The sequence below is a fragment of the Acinonyx jubatus genome, chromosome E4 (genome assembly GCF_027475565.1).
Source record: "Acinonyx jubatus isolate Ajub_Pintada_27869175 chromosome E4, VMU_Ajub_asm_v1.0, whole genome shotgun sequence".
NCBI lineage: Eukaryota > Metazoa > Chordata > Mammalia > Carnivora > Felidae > Acinonyx > Acinonyx jubatus.
This window is the reverse complement of record NC_069395.1, coordinates 25,584,210-25,603,388: the sequence shown is the minus strand read 5'-3', so window position 1 is coordinate 25,603,388 and position 19,179 is coordinate 25,584,210. Positions and strand designations below refer to the sequence as shown.

Here is a 19,179-nt window from a genome sequence, read left to right as displayed (position 1 = left end):
TCTAGGGACATGTGTGCTGGAGCCCGTGCTAGAGGTTCTGTGAGGACTGTCCGTGGTAAGATCCGATCTTTTCTGAGTACTTACTATGGGCCGGGAATGCTGCTGACCTCCCAAGAGTCCCTGCTTAAGCCCATTTTGCAGAGGAAGACTGAGGCTTGGAGAGGTTAAGTAATGAATGTTAGAGCTAGGGTTCTACTAGTTAGTTAAATACTAGGGTTTCACTGGTTAGTAAGGGTCAGGCCGGTTGGCAGTGTTAACCACCGTACTGAGCTGCAGGACAGAGGAGGGCAGGGACCTGAAGGGCTTCTGCAGTGCTTGTTGGCTCATAAGTCACTTAGTCTCTGCCCTCAACTGGGCTCCAAACTCCCCCTTCCCCACCACCACCCATATAAAAGTCGCCAAATCCCTCAACACTTAAACCTCCATTATCCAGGGGGAAAGAGAGGCAGAGTCAGGGCAGGAATTTGGGGGTCCCAAGGTGTAGCATTTAGACAGAGTGTATATTTCATTTTCTGACTGGTTCTGTGCAGGGGTCCTCAACTCAGAAAACCCTGTCATGTGCCAGAGTCCTACTCACAGCCTTCCTTCTTGTCACTGTCCCCCAGGCCCTTTGTCTCCCCACACCCAGCAATTCAGCCTGCCTCCTTTGTGCCCCTGAACCCCCAAGCAGTCCATTCCCCCATGTGCCGGTGCTTCACAGGACCAGCCCCTGATGGTGACAGCCTGTGCCCGCCTGTGCCAGCCCATGCCCGCCGGTGCCAGCCTGCACCCCTGCACCAGGGCAGCTGGCCTGGGCCAGGCTTGGCTGGCTCAGGGCTCCAAGGGCCGGCTCTGGGCCTGGCATAGCTCCACTCCTGCCTTGCTCCTGACAAAAAGGCACCCTCCACCCTGGGCATTCTAGAATGTGCCATAGGGCAGATGGTATAGGGAGACAACTGGGTCACACTTAGTGGGTCAGAAGGTGCTGCAAAAGGCAGTGTTTTCATTACTTTCTCACCAGTGCTTAGCACAGTGCCTGGTGTGTGTGACCCAGGCTGTGTGTGTGTGTGTGTGTGTGTGTGTGTGTATGTTCGCACAAGGCCTTGGCACACAGCGGAGCTCAAGGTACATCTGATTGGGCTAACTGGTCTCTAGTGCTCCCCAAAGGCCACTCCAGGAGCACACCGATCCCAACCCCTCCCCAACCCCTCTGTCTCTTGAGCCTACAGGTCTCAGTCCCCAGAGGGTGCCCAGGGCCCTTTAGCCCAAGGTGACTGATAAAAGTCTGGATTAAACTAAACTGTGCAATGAGCAGTGGGATTGTGTTATTCATGATGTATGCCTATGGTAAGTGATAACATATTCTGACCACTGTGGGTGACGAGTGCTCCAGGGGGAGTGATCCTCCTGGTGGATCGCAGAGAAACAAGGCAGGAACTGGGTCATCAAGCCCTGTGCTGGGTGGGGACACACACACACACACACACACACACACACAGACTAGACATAACCCATAAACAGACACAGACACGTGCATATACACAGAGACATAAAGACCAGACCACACATATACGCAGGGGCATATAGACAGACACAGCACATGGATGCAAATAAACGTCACATACATGTGTGCACGCGCGTGCACACACACGCGCACACACACTCACACTCTCTCTCTCCAGCACTGCTGGTGGGCACCTGCCCCGAAGTCTCCAGCCCCAGCCCCAGCTCCCTGGTCATCTGTTTCTGCTTTGCTCTGGCACACTCAGGGTAAGTGCCTGGAGCCGAAGCTCCTCCCCGAGTCCGCACCCTGCCCCCTCACTGAGCTCCCAGGACTGGCAGGCAGACAAAGGGCAGGAAGCAAACAATGATTGAGCACCTTCTCTGAGCCAGACTTCAGGACGTGGTGCGGGAGCACCACCAGGCGTTTTCAAACTTTTTGGAGCTGCAGAACCCTCTGTTTAAAGGGAACTTCCAGGAGGTGAAGCAGATTCCAGAGGAGCTGCTCTGGCTAAGTGGGGAAAGGATCTGGAGCCCTATTCTCCTCTCTCCCTTCCCCCAGCCAAACCGTGGCCCCAAGGCAAGTCCAAATAGCCAGAGACTTCCTGCAGGGTGCGCCATTGCCTCACGGAACATTCCAAACAGCCCCGTAAAATAAGTGTTCCGTGGAGAAACCGACCCTTCCACCAGGAGTAACTTGTCCAGGCTCACAAAGCTGTGAGGAGACAAAGCAATATCACTGGCTCCCGCCTGTGGATTCCAAAGCCTGCGATGGCTCACAGTGCCCCAGGGGCTCCCCGTCAGGAGGACAGCTCCCTGCGTTTGTACAGTATCCAGAGCCATACTTCTAGATTCTTCCATGACTAAACACCCTGCTGACCCTAGAGACCCGAGGCTCTGTGTGTGTGTGTGTGTGTAAAGATACATGAGTGTGTATGTGAAGACGTGTGGGGAAGGGAGTGGGAGTGTGTCAAGTGTGTAAAAGTGTATGAGGCAGTATGCGACACTAAGAGGCAGAGTGTGTGTGCACATGTGAGAGTGTGTGAGACAGAAAGGGTATGAGTGAACACATGAGAGAGAGTGTGAGGGCGTGTGTGGGTGTGCCCCCGGGCCTGCCCTTGGGGGGGCACTGAAAACTGGTGCAACGGGGATGGGCTCTCTGGTGAGCTCGCTGTGTGAATGTGCCTGTGCGACCTCGTGCGTCCACTGGCCGCAGGAGGATATAGCCCAGCTGTTCTCCACCAGTTGAACGGGACACACAAGTAACAGGGCGCTTTGCTAGGCACCGGGGACACCGAGATGAAGAAGCCGGTGCCTGCCCTGGGGGAGCTCACAAACTTCTAATCGGAGGCAGACACACCTCCACAGGTGGGCTCCAAGGGTCTACTCAAGAGCAGAGCTGACATCTAACCATGTGCACCTGGCGGCATCCGAGGGGCTTCCTGGCAAGGGCAGAATTGCTGGGTTCAAGTCCGGAAGTGAAAGTGGCAAGGACAGAGAAGGGTGCATGGTCGGGGAGAGGTGGCACCCGGTGGCTTCCCCACAAAGGGAAGTGGATATGAGGCCGGGGTTGGGGCCGAGGAGGGAGTGCCACGTGTTGAAACACCACTCCCTACCTCCACCCCCACCGACAGACACTCAGCTCTCAGCCCGTGGCCTCCCTGCCCCCCCAAACCCAGGGCCGGTTCCCTCTCTCCCCTCCCCCAGCTCCTTCAGGAGACAGCTCTAGCTGTTCAGGAGGCAGAGAAAGGATGTGGGTAGCCGGATGTTGAAGTTTAAAAGGGTTTGGGAGCCCTTTCTTTCCAAAGGAATAGAAGTGAGACAGAGAGATCCTGAACTTGGCATTTGTCTTCAGACCTTGCCCTGGTCCCCGGGAGCCCATAGCCTGCCTTCTTCCCCCGACCTCCCCCCCACCCCCACCCAGGGGACAGCATTCCAGCGGCCACCCTGCACTCTCAGTCGGGCAGCATTGCAGTCTCAGAGCTACTAGGGACCTTAGAGCACCCATTTTACAGATGAGGACACTCAGACCCAGAGATGGTGTGGGTCTTGCCACCAGGTAGTGGAAGATCCCCCCAGCCAGGCTGTCCCCTAGTCCCAGTCTCCTCCTCCTCCTCCTCCTTGGGATTCGAGAAAGCCACAGGGCAGAGAAGTAGAATGTGCATCTGGGCTACCCGCTCCCTGGAGCAGCTCTGACAGGGAGCCCTGGGGGCCCAGTGACCCAGTCTCCCTCTATAACCAGAAAGCAGACCCCTGAGATTCCACACGTCCCCCCCAGACGTCGGAATGTCAGCCTGGAGATGGGGAGCAGACGGAAAGGCTGGCCCTGCCCGCCCCTCTCAGGATGAGGCCCCATCTCCCCTGCCGATGGAGGGGGAGCTCTGACTTGCTCTGGGTGCCCCCCCCCCCCGGGAAGAGTTTTAACCCTCTGGGAGCTGCAGTAACTCTTTCATCCCAGAAGGCCTGTGGGGGCCCATTAGCCCACCTAGTTGGGGAGAACTGCTGATGGGGGCCAAGGTCATGGCTTCATGGTACACACAACATAAGTGCCTCACCCGGGGACCCAGGTGAGAGGGTGGGAATGAACCAGCCGCTGCTAGAAAAACAAGGAAGGGGGTGTCTGGGGGGGCTCAGCGGGCCAAGAGTCTGAGTCTGACTCTTGATTTCGGCTCAGGTCATGATCTCATGGTTCGTGTAATCAAGCCCCACATCAGGCTCTGCACTGACAGCTTTCTCTCTCTCTCTCTCTCTCTCTCTCAAAATAAATTAAAAAACATTCAAAAAATAGAACAAAGAAGGCTCCAGAGGGGCTTATCGCCCCCTACCTAGGCAGCTCAGGGGGCAGGGGCTGGGGAAATTGGGCCCCAAATGCTGGAAGGTGTTCCCCACCCCCACCCCCAGGCCCCGCACTGTTGTCTTCCGGACCCCCCAACAAGAGCTCTTATGGGGTGAGGGGCAGCTGGGTTCTCGCCTCCCAATTAGCCACTGATTTCACTTCCTGAGCCAACCCCTGCCGGCTGCAGGGGAGGTGGGGGGAGGGCATATACAGGGCAGAGCCAGACTCCCAGGGGGCCAGTAGTAGGCACTCAGTCTGGGAAGAGCTCCTTGCTAACAGCCAAGCCTCTTCCCCCTCCCTCCCTCCCCCCTCCCCCGTCTCCCCTCCCCCCCCCCCCAACCCTGGGGAGGATGAATGCAATTCCAGGCCGGGGTGAAAACAGTGCAGACCCAGGAGGCAGGAGGGGCACGACTCAGAAGCCTCCCCATCCTCTGCCTCCCCAGGTCCTTCTCAGCCTCCAGCTGGACTCTCCCCTCCCCGAGCTGAGGATCCCCTCCTCAGCTCCCCATCTCTGCCCAGAATGCTCACCATGGGGACACCCACCAGGAGGAAGTCACACCTGCTGCTGCTGCTGCTAGTCACTGTGGCCCTTGTCTCCTCTCCAGGTAAGAGGCCTCATCTGGGCTCCAAAGTCCAGCAGGGTGATCATCTCGTTATATCACTGCTATTATTGTAGCGATGACTTCAGAAATTACTGACCCTGCGTTGCCGCGGCACTTCGATTTCTGAGGCCCCCTTCCTTTGCTTAAATGTCCCCATTTGTGGATCTTACCTTCCCCCTGAGGTTAGAAGGAATGAGTCTCGCCATAATGTAGGTGGAAGAAGCAGGATCCAGAGAGGGTAAGTGGCTTGCCCTGGGCCCACACAGCAAGATCACGGCACATCTGGATCTCCGTGATATCAGCCCGGAGCCGCTGCCTCTGAGGAGTCGCGCTGTCCGATACGGTAGCCACATGAAACTATTAGACTGGGATTAAATTAAAATTTAAAATGAGTCCTTCAGTTATACAAGCCACATATTGGATAGCACAGATTATAGAACGTTTCCATCATCACAGAAAGTTCTATTGGATGGCACTGCTGCTCTGGCATCCTCTGACTTGAGGAGATGGGGATCAGTACCACGAACCTCTAGGAGGGCTCCCCAGGGCCGCGCTGCAGCCTGGCCAACGGACCTAGTGTGGAACAGGATGTGAGGAGGAATGAGGCACAGCAGGGGGGTGGCCTTTTGCCCAAAGGGACCCAAGCAAAGGATCCCATGCCAAGGGTGCTGCAAGGCAGGGAGAGGGCAGGAGGGGGGCTGGCAGAAGAGGGCAGTGTGGGCCCAGATCCCACTCTGGAGAGTGTGCCAAGAAGGAGGTACCAGAGACCAAGCCTGTCCAAGAGCTGGAGGGAGGTCCCCCGGCCCCCTGCTGCTGCACGGAGGGACCTGCTGAGACCACCGCTTGGCCGCTCTGTCCTGACCCCCAGCCCAGATCAATAGATGCTTCTTTTCTCCTTAAAGGCCCCCATGGGAGAAAAAGGACCCATCCCCCACCACCCTTCCGGAGTTGTAGCAGCCTCTGACTCCCCACCCCAAACCCCCTGCAAGGCTGCAGCCAGCACGTTCTAGGTCCTCTGTCTCATCAGGGAAGGACGCCACTGGCACACTTTCAGACGTTCTCATTCCGTCCTAACTGCCTCCCAGTCCTGCACCCAAGTCAGTGAGGCTGCTAGGAAATAAAGCTGACCCAGAGGCTGGAGGGGGCCTCCCAGCAACCCCACTCTCAGGCCTAGCTACCTGTGCCCGGGGCCCACCAGGCCAGAGGAGCTGCTGGGGTGGGGAGTCCAGACTGCGCAGAACAGGGGACAGCCACCCCAGAGAGAGCAGTGGAGGGGAGCCTGGGGTCCTCAGCACCGCCCTCCCTCAGGAAAGAGTGCCGGGACCTCGGCATCTGAGGCAGGCGGTGTGGGCAGCTGCAGGGCTCTCAGACCCAGAGATGCAGGAAAGCCCAAGGAGAGGGGACCTGGTCTGCCACACCCACGAGCTCCAGAGACACGAGTGGAACACCCCATCTCCCAGAAAGGTGTCTCGGCTCTGGGCTCGCCTGGCTAAGCTGCCCTGGAGAAGCAGCCTTGGGTCCCTGGCACCCCGACAAGGAAAGGCAGTGAGGAAGCCCCCCCACATTCTCATCTATCCAGCCCCTTCTACAAGCTTCCCGATGCCCATGTTCACGGGGGACGGGCGGAGGGGGGGTGGGGTGCAGCGTTGCCAGAACAGGGAATCAGAGAAGAGAGAATCAGAGAGGATGAGGGACAGGGGCAGCGAGGAGGGGTGGCCTTGTGTGGGTGGGTGTGAGCGCAGCCTCAGAGGAAGGTGTGGGGTGAACGAGACTGTGTTTGTGGATGTTTCAGAGGGTGGCAATGTCAGCGGGTTGTTGTGTGGACCAGGTGCGACATCTGGGGGGATGACAAAGGCGCGTGGAAAGCCTCACAGCAAGTGTGATGGCTCTCGACCTCAGCTGCCCTTCCGAGTGCCCGCGACGCGCTGTGATTCGGCACCTCTGGGATGGGCCAGAGCCTCTGATGGTTCCGATGGGGAAGCGGGGTCAAGAATCATGGACACTGTGGTTAAGGATGGCTGGCTGTGGGTGAGGCTGGCCAGGGTCCAGATCCATGGATCTGCTCCTTCTCGCTGTGTGATTTGGAGAAGTTATTTAACTTTCCTAAATCTCAGTTTCCACATTAGTTAAATAAGGAAGTGGCAATAGCTGTCTTGTAAAGAGGTTATGCGCAAGAAATATGGAGCGTGGGATCTGATACAGAGCAAGCACTCGATAAAGAGCACCTGCTTTTATTATTATGGGTATATGGATATATATATACATAAGCACGTATATATACGTGTGTAGCCGGATGCGCATGGGAACACGTATCTGTCTACTGGAGTAGCTTAGAGAGGTACGTGTGTATATGTGATGTGTGTGTGCGTGTGAGGAAGGGTGTGCAGGTGAGAGGTGTGGAAATGTACATATGTGGATGAGGGTGTGGACATGGCTGAGTGCCGAGGACAAAGCTTTTTCAGGAAGAAAGCCAGTCTTAAAGCATCAGTGTGCCCCAGGCCCATTCAGCCACCCCCTGCCATGCCCGCAGAGCTGCTGGAAGCTGCTATTATATAAGGTGGTTCCCAGCAGCCTAGCTGCCCCGTCACCCCTCCTTTCCCTCCCATCCTGGCAGCCCCAGCTGGGGCAGGGGTCCCTCCCCTCCACCACCATCATTAACTTGGGATTAAGCTGGGCTCTCCAACTGAGATGCTGCGGGCGCCATAGCTGCCTCCAAGGCCCCGGGGCGGCAGGGAGGGATAGTGATGGGTGGTGGGGAGGGGTAGGGGGAGGGGGGGGTGCCATTTCAGGGAGCCCTGCCTCCTTCCTCATTCTGAGAGCTGCTTAACAGCTGCCCTCATTCCCCAGGGGCCAGGGCTGGGCCTCAGCTGTGGCACGGGGGTGCACCCCCCCACCCCTGGAACAGGGCTGACAGCTGGATGCGCTGGGACAGGAGGCACTAATTGGTTAATGGGGATCCCAGCCCCCACGACCCACCAAGGAGGGCCTGAAATCAGCTGGATTGTGGGGTAGGAGCCAATTAGGGGTGGCCTGGCTCCTCCCTGATACCACAAAGGCAAAGCATCGCTGGCCCCATGAGTCAGCAAAGAGAGCCCACTCCCCACCCCTGTGGGAAGGAAGACAGGTATGAAACACCGGCCTCTGTGCCTCAGTGTCCCCTGCCCTGGTGCATAAAGAAAGAGGCATCCGCCCTGGGAAGGGGCCAGGCATGAAAACTTCATTTGCTCAGCAAATTCAGGAGGCCGGGATCTAGACCCACGTGTGCCACAGATTTGCCTTGTGGCCATGAACAAGTCATTTCCTTTTCCGGGCCTTTCTTTCTTGAATTATCACACCGCACTCGTAGAAAAATGCCCCCAAAGCAACCTGCACCCCCTCCACCACCATGAAGGCTTCCTTCTCCCCCTAAACTCCCCCAACCCCATGGCTTGGGTCCAGCAGACATTTTCAGAGCACACACCCTGTGCCAGACTGAACCGTCCTCCAGACCCTGGGAGGTGAGTTCGCATTCTTTCCGTTTCACAGGTCATGATGTTGAGGCTCAGAAGGGGTCTGTAACAGCTAATAAGAGGCCAAGAGCCAGATCACTGGCTGGAAGGCACATTAGGCTTCAGGGACGCACATTCTCTCTCCGCCTCCTTAACCAGTGGTTTTCCATGCTTCTCACACCCTGCAGGCCAGCGGCTCCCACCCTGAGGGCCCCTGCATCTAGAACTCCCACTGCTTTTATGGTTCTCACCACCTCGTCCTGTCCTTTAGTGTCTCTGTCCCCAGACTGCAGGTCCCTTGAGGAAGAGGGGCTGTGTCTTAGTCACCTTTGCCACACAGTCTAGCCCAGTGCCAGGTACACAGCAGGTGCTCAATACCTGAGTGTAGGATGGGTGATTGACTCAACTAACTTGGCCAGCCGGAACCTGCCCAACCAGCTGAAATTCAAGTTTTAATTAATTAAAATTAAGTAAAATTTAAAATTGGCTTCCTCAGCTGCACCAGCCACATTTCAAGGGCTTGACAGCAGGCGGCTGATGGCTACCGTATTGGTCAGGGCAGAGAACGGAACCTTCCATCATTGCAGAAAGTTCTACTGCACGGCACTGCCCTACTGGGCCCCAGGCCCTCAGGCGTCTGGTGCTGTTCCCCCACCTACAGCTTGGAGTTCAGCCCGGGGATCCCCGGCCACTTTTGGGCCAGTCTTTGAAGATCAGCCCCTCGGTCTGCTATTCCCGGAGGAATCCACTGAGGAGAAGGTGACGCTGGCGTGCCGTGCCCGGGCCAGCCCTCCAGCCACCTATAGGTGAGACCCCCACGGTGGGCGCCGGTGGGGGGGGGGGCCCTGGGCAGCCGTGACGTTGTTCCTCGCACCAGCCCTGGCACCAGGCCGGGTCCAGCCACGCAGGATGGTCTCCTCCTCTGCCCCCACGTGCAGGTGGAAGATGAACGGTACCGAGATGAAGTTGGTGCCAGGTTCCCGCCACCAGCTGGTAGGGGGCAACCTGGTCATCATGAACCCCACCAAGGCACAGGACGCCGGCGTCTACCAGTGCCTGGCCTCCAACCCAGTGGGCACCATCGTCAGCAGGGAGGCTGTGCTCCGCTTCGGCTGTGAGACCCGCGGGGGTGCCAGGATGCTCCGGGGGAGGGGAATAGGGAGCTGGGGAAAGTGTCTAGAAAGGGCAGGTGACTGCTTCCCACGGAGGCTGGACTGGGGGAGGCCCCCAGGCTTGGAGGACGGTGCCCGAGCACCGGGTCTTTATCTCCAGTTCTGCAGGAGTTCTCCAAGGAGGAGAGAGACCCAGTGAAAACCCACGAAGGCTGGGGGGTGATGTTGCCCTGTAACCCACCTGCCCACTACCCAGGTGAGTCGGGACCCTGGCCCGAGGTTAGACAGAGGGCACAAGAGGGGCTTCAACCACTCAGCAGGGGAGGAAAAGGCGGTGAGTGACCCTTGGAAGCACCGATCCCTGGGTCCCCAACTCAAAATGATTTTGTGTCGGACTCAAAATGAGTCTGTCATTCGCTAGCTCTGTGCCCTGCCTCCTCCTTCAGACTGGGAGCACCCCAAGGGCAGGAGTAAAGTCACATCTTCCTTCTGGGTCTCCCCTCAGCGCCAGCTCCGAGCACGGGGCTCTCAGGACTAGGTCTAGAGATCCCCCCCAGCATGCTGAGGGCCTCCCCCGACAGCTGCCCCGTCAGCCCAGAGCCCCGCGGTTTCCTCAACCCCCGCCCCCCACGTCCTATTTAGGCCTGTCCTACCGCTGGCTCCTCAACGAGTTCCCCAACTTCATCCCGACGGACGGGCGTCACTTCGTGTCCCAGACCACGGGGAACCTGTACATTGCCCGGACCAACGCCTCAGACCTGGGCAACTACTCCTGCCTGGCCACCAGCCACATGGACTTCTCCACCAAGAGCGTCTTCAGCAAGTTCGCTCAACTCAACCTGGCTGCTGAAGGTCAGGGTCGGTGGGCACGGCGGGGAGGAGAGAGCTGAAAGGGTCAGCAGATATTGGGAAAGAGGGTTCTCCCCTGGAGGTGGCGAAGGATGGCTTGCGAAGCCTGGGGTCTGGGGCCCGGACCCCTCGGTCCCCCGGCTGCAAAGCCTCAGACCCTTGGCCAGGCCCCCAAGGAGAACAGGGGTCAAGAAGGGGTCGGCTCTGAACTGTGCTGAGACCCTAAGCGCCTAAGGAGCCTCAAGCCCGCCTCATTTGCATCCGACCTGCAAACTCCCTCTCTCCCCAGACACCAGGCTCTTTGCACCCAGCATCAAGGCCCGGTTCCCGGCAGAGACCTACGCGCTGGTAGGACAGCAGGTCACCCTGGAGTGCTTCGCCTTTGGGAAGTGAGTGGCAGAGGAGGGAGGGAGCAGGCCAGGGCGCAGCGTGTCAGAGCCCCTCAGGGGCATGGGTGACCCCGGGGAGAGGGCAGGCGGGCTCTTTGTAGCCTTCGCAGGGTCAAGCAGAGATCCCAGTGGGTGGTGACCACCACTCACTGAGCACTCTGTCTCTGAGTGGGGCGTCATGTACACCAGGGGCCTGACACATAGTGGGTCCTCCCAGCAATGTCTGCCAAGCTCAGGCCGCTTATGCAACACCCAGGCCGGAGGCAGGTAGCACTGTGTACGAACCCCAGCCTGGCCTCCCGGGTTCAACCCCCAGCTCTGTCACTTGCTGGCTGGGAGACAATGGGTAAACCCTTAACCTCTCTGTGCCTCTGTGTCCTTATTTGTACACGGTAATAATGGTAGTACCTATAAGTGCTTAGCACAGGGCCTGGCATTTAGCAAGTGTTCTATGGATGCCAAGAGTTATCTTTTTTTTTTATAAATTTTTTTTTAAATTTATTTATTTTTGAGACAGAGAGAGACAGAGCATGAACGGGGGAGGGTCAGAGAGAAAGGGAGACACAGAATCTGAAACAGGCTCCGGGCTCTGAGCTGTCAGCACAGAGCCCGATGCGGAGCTCGAACTCACGGACCGCGAGATCGTGACCTGAGCCGAAGTCGGCTGCTTAACCGACTGAGCCACCCAGGCGCCCCAAGAGTTATCTTTTTAACAATTGTGATAGAAATCCCTCTCTCCTAGAAAAAGGATTCACTGGAACGGGGCTAAGCAAATAGGAGGTGTTCAAATAGATGCCTGTAGAACAATTAATGTGATTTGTACATTGGTCCCCTCTTCCCTTGTATCTCCTGTGGTTACCCAGGATGCCCCCTGCTTTGAGAAAAGTTATTGGACTTCCAGAAAATTCATATTTAAAGCACATGGAAGGTTCATAACTGAACGCTTTAAGAGTCGCTGATACTCAGTCGTTTTAGTATTTACAGATTGCTAATGACCACGGCCCTCTTGAAAAGCAGAGGCAAGGCCTTGTTGGGGAGAGGCGGGAGGGGACCCCCTCAAATCCCAGGCTACAGGCCACCGCTGAGGAGGGCAGTCCCAGAAGAGGCATGGTGGCCAGTGCAGGGTGGGGGTGGGGAGAGCAAGCCAGCTTCAGGGTACAGACCGCACGGAAGACCAAGTTCACGGGGGTCCCAATCGTTGCAGGGGAGAGGAGAGGAGAGAGGTGCCCTGCTTCTTGCCACTTTCCCACCTGTGCTCTGGGCCAGTCCGGAAGAGGCCCCTCCCTTCCCCCTTGCCTCTCTCCCTCTGTCCCCTCCCAGGCCCTTGTCCACACCCCCCACCTGCCTGGCACCTCAGGGGAGGATCTGTGTGTGAGAAGCTGCAGGCACAGGGGAGTCTACTTAGCACAGCAAACCCGCTCTGGCTCTGTCTTCCCCACCAGCCCTGTCCCTCAGATCAAGTGGCGTAAAGTGGACGGCTCCTTGTCCCCCCAGTGGGCCACGGCCGAGCCCACCCTGCAGATACCGAGCGTCGCCTTCGAGGATGAGGGCACCTATGAGTGTGAGGCGGAGAACTCCAAGGGCCGCGACACCGTCCAGGGCCGAATCATCGTGCAGGGTACAGGGCTGGGGCCCCCTGTCCCCCCCCGCCTTCACTCTTATCATCCCTGAGGAAGCAGATCCAAAAGTCAGGGAGGGGACTGGGTGGCCCCTTGCTTAAGCCTTCTTGCCCTAGGGTTGCACTGGGGGTGGGAAGAGAAGAAGCTAGGGCTTCAGGCAGGGTTGCAGGAAGCAATGGAAGGCTTTAGAATGATCTAAGTTGCTCAAACAGCCACTGGCACAGACACAAAGTGCGGGCTTTCTTCGGCCTGCTTCTCACACCCCCTAAAGCCCTTCCTGGGATGCTGATGGCGCCCTCTGCTGTCCGTCACCGGAACTGCAGCCCTGCAATCCTGGTCCCCGGTGAGAGGGAGGCTCGGCCCAGCTCACCCCCAGCCTTTCTCTCCCTTGCTCCCCACAGCTCAGCCCGAGTGGCTCAAGGTGATCTCAGACATGGAGGCTGACATCGGTTCCAACCTCCGTTGGGGCTGTGCGGCGGCCGGCAAGCCCCGGCCCACGGTGCGCTGGCTGCGGAATGGGGAGCCTCTGGCCTCCCAGGTAGGAGCCCTGGGGCTTCCCCCACACCAACCGCCGTCCTCTGTTCACCTGGTCCCCTCGCCTTCTAGACTCCCCGCTCCCCACAACCCTGCTCCACCACTGGCAGCCTCTCTGGGACAATTAGGGCACTTTGGGTGGTCGGCTCCAGGTGCTTCTTTCCCTCCCAGATTCACATGGCCACAGGCGGGTCAACCGGATGGAGGCCTGACTAGAGGGTCCAGAGACCTGGATCCAGGCACAACCCAGTCACAAAATCACCGTGTGGTCCCAAGGAGGTCACCTCGTCCCTCTGGCTTCAGTGGGCTGACATACAGGGGGGCCTGGCGGATCTCAGTCCTAGGATTCCAGGAGGCCCTGAGATGAGACAGGGCCTGTGAGCCCCTCGGCGGGCGAGGGGCGGCCTAGCATCTCTGCTGCACCTGCCCCTCCACCCCGGTCCTTCAGTGGCCCTGATGCCCCTGCTCTGCCCCCTTCTGCACAGAACCGTGTAGAGGTGCTGGCTGGGGACCTGCGCCTCTCCAAGCTGAGTCTGGAAGACTCGGGCATGTACCAGTGCGTGGCAGAGAACAAGCACGGCACCATCTACGCCAGCGCGGAGCTGGCCGTGCAAGGTACGGGGCCCGGGGAGGCAGGGGACATCAGCAAGGACAGATAGGCGGGGGCTAGAGGAGTTCTGAGTTCCAGCAGTTTCCTTTGTTTTTTTTTAAAGTTTATTTATTGGGGGGGGGGGGGGTGGGGAGGGAAGAGAGAGAGAGAATCCCAAGCAGGCCCCATGCTGTCAGCGCAGAGCCCGATGTAGGCTTGATTCTATGAACCGTGAGATCATGACCTGAGCCAAAATCAAGAGTCAGACGCTCAACTGACTGAGCCACCCAGGTGCCCCTGAGCTGCGGCATTTCTAAACACACAAACACGTGCTGGCGGCTCCCCTTAGTTTTCCAGTGTCATCCGAGTAGAAGACAGGGATTTAAGGAAGGAGACGAGACACTAGATTGAGAGCTTCCAGAAGACAGAGTCTTTTACTTGTTCCAGGTCTGGCACAGTTAAGGAAAGTGTTTGCTGCAGTGAAGAAGAGGTGGCAAAAGTCATTGGAAACCGAGTCGATCTGATGTGTGTTTAAACCAGTCCCTTCAGCTGGTTTAATCTCTTTGGCAATTTAATCTCTTTGTGTCTCAGTTTCTTGATTTATAAAATGAGGGCCATAACAGTCCTGCCCTCATACTGCTGTTTAGAGGACTAAATGAGAGAGAGGTAAAGCAGAAAGGACCTGGCCATCACATAACAGGTGCCCTGGAGATGCCAGCTGGTGCTAGGGTTCTTTGTTGTGTGACTTGGAGCCCGTGGGGCCTCAGTTTTCTCATCTGCAAAATGGATGTAATGATACCTACCTCATCAAGTTGGAGTGAGCTTAACGATGACTCATTCATTTATTTGTTCATGCAACCGTATTTATTCAACACCTCCTAAGGAGTGAACATGAATAAGGTCTCTGCCTTCAAGCATTTTACAATCCAGTGGAGACAGAGGGATGATCACAAAATCGAATAATTACATAAGACGATTTTGGACAGCCATCAAAAACACAGTATAAAGAAAACCTAGGGGTGCCTGGGTGGCTCAGTCGGTTAAATATCCGATTTCAGCTCAGGTCATGATCTCACGTTTCGTGCGTTCGAGCCCCACGTTAGGCTCTCTGCTGTCACCGCAGAGCCCCCCTTGGATCCTCGGTTCCCCTCTCTCTGCCCGTCCCTTACTCTCTTTCTCCCTCCAAAATAAATAAACGTTTTTTAAAAATCTAGCAGAGTAGTACGAGTGAGGTGGGCCCATTAGATGGCATGGTCAGGTGAGACCTCTTTGAGGAAGTCACGCATTTGGGGTGTGACCTGAGTGTTAACAAGGAGCCAGCCATGTGAAGATCTGAGGGATTTTTAAACAAAACGTATGGCAAGTGCAAAGGTCCTGGGGCAGGAAAAATCTTGGCATCCTCAAAGGGCAGAAAATGGCCCAGGTGATTGGAGCATGATAAATGAGGGAGAGCGGCGTGGGATGTGAGGGGAGAGGCAGGGTCGTATTTGTGAGCCCTCGTTGGACTTCATCCTGAGTGCATGTTTAAATTTCTTAAAAGACATGCCAGGCTGCTGGCTGGAGCAGGAGATTGTAGAAAGAAGGTGCAAAAACAGGAAGACCTCCTAGGGGGTTTTTCGATAGTCTGGCAGGGGACTTGGTGGCTTGGACCAGCGTGGTGGCAGTGGGGGGTAGGGGTGACGGGAAGGGCTGGATCCTGGGTGTATTTTGGACTGGCCTTGGAGGGTAGGTAAAATGCTCAGCGTGCAGTCAGCGGACATCTTCATCAAGGGCAACGGGTACTGCTGTGATTCCTTGGGTGACTGCAGGGCACCCCCCTTTCCTTCTAGCACTGGCCCCCGACTTCAGGCTGAACCCCGTAAAGCGTCTGATCCCTGCGGCCCGCGGGGGAGAGATCGTTATCCCCTGCCAGCCCCGGGCGGCCCCGAAGGCTGTGGTGCTCTGGAGCAAAGGCACCGAGATTCTGGTCAACAGCAGCAGGTACAAACCCCACTCTACCCGCAGCAATTCCTGCCTCTCCTCGTCCACCACGAAGGCGAGTCCCCTTCCCGTGACGGCTGCAGTGTGACCCTAGGTTGGCCAGATCTGCTTTCTCCTTGCTGCAGAGTGACCGTAACTCCGGATGGCACCTTGATCATAAGAAACATCAGTCGGTCAGATGAAGGCAAATACACCTGCTTTGCTGAGAATTTCATGGGCAAAGCCAACAGCACGGGCATTCTGTCTGTGCGAGGTGAGGGGTGTGGCTTGGAGGAGGGTGGGTGGCTCAGCCACCACAGGGTCCCAGTCCCTCCTCGACACCCTGCTCTTATGTTCCCACCTTCCTCTGGGTTTGGGTTTGGCTTGGAGGCTACCCCAGGATTGGACTTCATTTGGGACCACCTCCCCACCGCCTTCCAGAATCTACTCCTGCCTCCCTTTCACACACTGGTGGGGCTGCTGGGAGGTCAAGATCCTGTTGGCCATGCTGCCTCTTCTCTCTCCTGGGGTTTAGGACACACCCTCTCACCCTGCCCCCCTGCCCCTGCCTGGGCCTCTTTCCTCCCCCATCCACCCCGGGGCCTTCTTTTGTTTGGCAGATGCAACCAAGATCACTTTGGCCCCCTCGAGTGCTGATGTCAACTTGGGGGACAGCCTGACCCTGCAGTGCCACGCCTCCCACGACCCCACCATGGACCTCACCTTCATCTGGACCCTGGATGACTTCCCCATCGACGTGGATAAGCCTGGGGGTCACTACCGGAGGGCCAGTGTGGTAAGGCCTGAGGCCAGACAACCCATGGCTCCTCCCTCCTTCTGGACAGAGGACCCAAGATGTCTTTGACCATGAGCACCCCCAAAGCCTTTCCCCATTCCCTCAGGAACGCCATGCATTACCCTTAGATTCGGAAGAACCGCCCTCCCTTAGACGGGCAGTTCCCGGCATTCCACTCGAAGGCCGTGCATTTAGGAGAGGGTTAGGGACAAACCTGAAATGCCAGGCGCCCAGCAAGACTCCCTCCCCACTACTGTTCCTGTTATCCTGAGCCCAGGGCAAGTGACATCATTAACTCGGACCATGGTTGACTGTCCTCAGTTATAAACTGTTGTTTAGTCCCGGGGTCCTAAGTGGGGAGAAGCTGACTCCACCCACCGAGCAGAGACTCCGAGATCCTGGGCGGGGGTGGGGGGGGGGGGGTGGTGGTCCGTGGATATAATGGAGCAGGGGACTCCGAGCCCTGCCTCCTGGCTCACAGCTTGCTTGCTAGCCAGGGCTCCTTCCCCTGACCTGCACCCCCCACTTCCTGTCCCCCACGTGCAGAAGGAGACGGTTGGGGATCTGACCATCCTGAATGCCCAGCTGCGCCACGGCGGGAAGTACACGTGCATGGCCCAGACGGTGGTGGACAGTGCGTCCAAGGAGGCCACAGTCCTGGTCCGAGGTGATGGCATTTCCCACCCCGCCCCTAGCCCGACTCCTTCAGAGGCCACCTGGGCTATTCCGACCTTTGCTCCCTAACTCCCCTCCTCTCCCCAAAAGCTGTTGGGGGGGAAGGGCTTCTGAGAGAAGTTCCAGCTGATCCCGTGGTCTTGAAAGGTCCTAAATGAATTTTAAAAATCCACTTCCCAAGACTGAAGGACTTTGCTGAGGCCAGAAGTTCTCAAAGCCCAGTGCTGGGAAATCTGTACACATCTCTATGTGAAGGCCTCTGTGAGCCCTGTGAGCCCCTCCAGCCTTGAACACGTTTTTCCCACCTTACAACCCCCCCCCCCCCCCCCCCGCTGCAACGCACTGCGGGAGAGGCGGGGTTGGGGGTTGGGGGGGCTATTCCTTGCCCCCATGTGTGTTTGCTGCGCCCTCTGCTGCCGCCTCTTGGTACTGCACCAGCCCAAGCCAGCCTGGAGGAGACTGGCTCAAATTTTGAGGCCGCCCAATTCTGACCCAGTGTGCTCTCTTTGGGGCAGGTCCACCGGGTCCCCCAGGAGGTGTGGTGGTGAGGAACATTGGCGACACCACCGTCCAGCTCAGCTGGAGCCGAGGCTTTGACAACCACAGTCCCATTGCCAAGTACACCCTGCAAGCTCGCACTCCACCTGCAGGGAAGTGGAAGCAGGTTCGGACCAGTAAGTGTGAGGCTCCACTTAGGTCGGTGCTGATGAGGCCTGGCTGAGCCTGGAACTTCAAAGAGGGACAATCTGAGGTCCTCTGCCTGCAGGGAGCTCCCGGGCCATTGGGGGAGGTGGTCACATGGACGGCAAGAGAGGGGAAGAGAACTGGAGAAGGGAGGCGCTCAGTCTGTGCCCTTGGAGCACTTGGCAGATCATTACTGGGGCCCCCACTGATGCACCCAGCATCAACAAAGGCTCCCAGGCAGGGGAGTCTACTAGTTTTCCCATTGTTTCCAAAAGAGGTGTTGAGCACTAGGTATATGGCAGGCACCATCATGAATACAATGAGGTGAGTCATCCCAGTCCCTGCCCTTTCCATCCGGACTAACTAACGAGTGCGGGCACACTGACTCCGGGTGCCTTGCAGATCCCGCCAACATCGAGGGCAATGCCGAGACCGCCCAGGTGCTGGGCCTCACACCCTGGATGGACTACGAGTTCCGGGTCTTAGCCAGCAACATCCTGGGCACTGGGGAACCCAGTGGGCCCTCCAGCAAAATCCGGACCAAGGAAGCAGGTCAGAGCCCGAGGTGTCCCAAAGACAGGCAACGTCAGGGCACAGACCCAAGCCCTCCTTAGAGAGCCCCAGGCGGGCGACAATCACACGGAGTTCCAACCCTCCTCTAACAAAAGAGACGAGAAAGGGACATGAGGCTAGGCAGGGCGACTGCACTGCCCAACGCACTCGGCCCTGGGCCATCGCCTGGGCCTGTGAGCCCTGCACGAACCTTCTAGTCCAAACCCCTCATTGCATTTTACTTTTTAAAAAATGTTTATTTATTTTGAGAGACAGGGAGGAGAGGCACAGAGAGGGAGGGAGGGAGAGAATCCCAAACAGGCTCCTAGTTCAGCACCCGATGTGGGGCTCGATCTCACAACCGTAAGATCGTGACCTGAGCCCAAATCAAGAGTCGGGTGCTTAACCGACTGCGCCACCCAGGCATCCCAAATCCCTCATTTTAAAAAATGAGCCAACCTGGGGCACCTGGGTGGCATCCGACTCTTGATTTCGGCTCAGGTCATGATCTCATAGTTCATGGGATTGAGCCCCACATTGGGCTCTTTGCTGACAGCACAGAGCCTGCTTGGGATTCTCTCTCTCCCTCTCCCTCTGCCCCTCCCCTGCTCCCTCTCTGTCTCTCAAAATAAATAACTAAACATTTTTAAAAAAATAGAAGTAAAAAAATTGGGCCAACCTTACAACTGCATGTGAATCTACAGTTATCTCAAAATAAAAGGTTTAAGTATTTTTTTATGGAAAAAATCAAAGTCTGGAGAAGGGAAGTGTCACCCTGGCAGAGCCCGAACTTGAACTGAGGACCATGGGGTGATGGGCAGATATCCTCCCTAGTAGTGCATGAGCCGCTGAAATCCGTTAATGAGGAAGGGGTGTGTGTGTGTGTGTGTGTGTGTGTGTGTGTGTGTGTGTAGGGAAGCAGTCAGTGTCTCTAAGTCCTTTAGACAGTTTCTTGGGGAGCAGGTAGAATGGACAATCTTCCCACAAGCTCCCTGAAAGGCAGGTGGGTGTCAGAA

General features: G+C 57.1%; 1 protein-coding gene across 3 annotated transcripts in view; it reads left to right on the top strand.

Annotated features, from left to right (window-relative positions):
* The window catches only part of CNTN2 (contactin 2), a 33,083-nt gene that overhangs the window by 4,710 nt on the left and 9,194 nt on the right, over positions 1-19,179 (top strand). For 2 of the 3 annotated variants that reach the window (XR_003425694.2, XM_027074849.2), the window contains exons 2-16: positions 4,759-4,920; positions 9,067-9,211; positions 9,344-9,519; positions 9,678-9,773; positions 10,160-10,369; positions 10,656-10,755; positions 12,198-12,373; positions 12,776-12,912; positions 13,394-13,523; positions 15,327-15,477; positions 15,603-15,730; positions 16,077-16,252; positions 16,799-16,919; positions 17,443-17,601; positions 18,014-18,163. Coding sequence is in view for 2 of the 3 variants with exons in the window: in XM_027074849.2 (XP_026930650.1) it covers positions 4,759-4,920; positions 9,067-9,211; positions 9,344-9,519; positions 9,678-9,773; positions 10,160-10,369; positions 10,656-10,755; positions 12,198-12,373; positions 12,776-12,912; positions 13,394-13,523; positions 15,327-15,477; positions 15,603-15,730; positions 16,077-16,252; positions 16,799-16,919; positions 17,443-17,601; positions 18,014-18,163 (2,217 nt within the window). In the remaining variant the exon portion in view is untranslated. Of the gene's footprint in view, positions 1-1,661; positions 1,750-4,758; positions 4,921-9,066; positions 9,212-9,343; positions 9,520-9,677; positions 9,774-10,159; positions 10,370-10,655; positions 10,756-12,197; positions 12,374-12,775; positions 12,913-13,393; positions 13,524-15,326; positions 15,478-15,602; positions 15,731-16,076; positions 16,253-16,798; positions 16,920-17,442; positions 17,602-18,013; positions 18,164-19,179 lie in introns of all 3 variants that reach the window. The other variant, XM_027074851.2, reaches the window with a different exon arrangement.